At 37.7% G+C, this 1767-nt stretch overlaps 1 protein-coding gene across 1 annotated transcript; it reads left to right on the top strand.

The window, feature by feature from the left end:
* LOC114687621 (olfactory receptor 8B3-like) lies at positions 1–933 on the top strand. The gene has a single exon (XM_028862212.1). It carries the CDS (start codon positions 1–3, stop codon positions 931–933), a length of 933 nt encoding a protein of 310 aa, XP_028718045.1.
* Positions 934–1767: the final 834 nt, after the last annotated feature.

Below are 1767 nucleotides of genomic sequence, written 5' to 3' on the forward strand. Positions count from 1 at the left end.
ATGGGTTTGGAAAATGGTTCTTTGGTGACTGAATTCATTCTACAGGGATTAACAAATGACCCTGATCTCCAGTTGCCACTGTTCTTACTCTTTCTGCTAATATATACAACCACAGCACTGGGGAATGCAGCTTTGATCATTTTAATTGTGCTGAATTCTCACCTCCATACTCCCATGTACTTTTTTCTTTTAAACTTGTCCTGCATTGACCTCTGTTATTCCTCTGTAATCACACCCAAAATGCTGATGAACTTCTTAGTAAGGAAGAATGTTATCTCTTACATGGGATGCATGACCCAGCTGTATTTCTTCTGTTTTTTTGCCATTTGTGAATGTTGTGTTCTGACATCAATGGCCTATGACCGTTACGTGGCTATCTGTAATCCACTCTTGTATAATGTTACTATGTCCCCCAAGGTATGTTCCTATCTTATGCTTGGTTCATACTTAATGGGATTTTCTGGTGCCATGATCCACACTGGATGCATCCTAAGACTGACTTTCTGTGACAGGAACACCATCAACCACTATTTCTGTGACCTTTTCCCTTTGCTGCAGCTCTCCTGCACCAGCACTTACGTCAATGAGATAGAGATTCTTATTGTAGGTGGGATATATATCTTTGTGCCCAGTGTCATTATCTTTACCTCTTATGGCTTCATCCTTTCTAACATCCTTCAAATGAGATCCACTGCAGGCATAGCCAAAGCCTTCAGCACATGCAGCTCCCACATTCTTGCTGTTTCTCTATTCTTTGGATCTTGTGCATTTATGTATCTTCAACCCTCCTCACCTGGATCTATGGATCAGGGAAAAATATCTTCTGTCTTTTATACCATTGTGGTTCCGATGATGAACCCCTTAATTTATAGCTTGAGAAACAAGGATGTTAAAGTCGCCCTGAGAAAAACCTTTAGCAGGAGGAGGCTTTGACTAAATTCAAACGTTTATCAGTATAGTTTTGTCAATGAGTATTTCTATGGCTTTAATCAAAACCACCTCTTTTTCTATTTTTTTAAATCTGATCATTTGTAGAATATTGGAATTTTTTGTTCCTACAGATGATTTTATTATAAATTTCCTTTTAGTTTTTACTATTGGGAAAATGTCTCATCATTTTAATTAAGAAAAGCAGTAATTAGTTCAATCCCTTTTGTCATTCGTTTTATGGGATGTATCAAAAAAGATCTGTGTATGGTTACACAAAGTAATTCTTCACTGTCCATGTATCCTGTGGCAAGATGGCTTTCATTTGTCATTGTAATGAAGTGTGAATTTGATTATTTTTTTCTTTTCTTGGACATCACGGTGTCCCTTTGAAAGGCAAGTGATTCATGATCCAGGTGTTTTTATTAACTGGCTATTAAGTACAACCTACATTGCAGCTGTAAATAATATGCACTTGACCTTTTTATGTCAGTCATTTCTGTTATATTCATTTCATAAATATTAAACTGCTATTTTATGAGGAATGTCTTTTATATATGTGCAGTATAGTGTAGCATGAATCTTAGAAAGTCTTATTAATAAAATCAAACCCGGGGCCAGTTATTCAGGTGAAATCCTGGATCGTCAGAGAGACAGAACAAACCACAGCTAACCTCACCTGGCCAACTTCTCAGTTGGTCTTGTTTCCTCAGACTGGAAGCCTCTGTGTCCTCATATCCTGAACCGTGCTGCTAGAAGCCTGAAAGCTTAACCAGACAAATGCTTCTTGTTTCTGGTCTTCACACCTTATATATCTTGCCTTTCTACCATCACTCCCTG

The sequence above is a fragment of the Peromyscus leucopus genome, chromosome 7 (genome assembly GCF_004664715.2).
Source record: "Peromyscus leucopus breed LL Stock chromosome 7, UCI_PerLeu_2.1, whole genome shotgun sequence".
Taxonomy (NCBI): Eukaryota; Metazoa; Chordata; class Mammalia; order Rodentia; family Cricetidae; genus Peromyscus; species Peromyscus leucopus.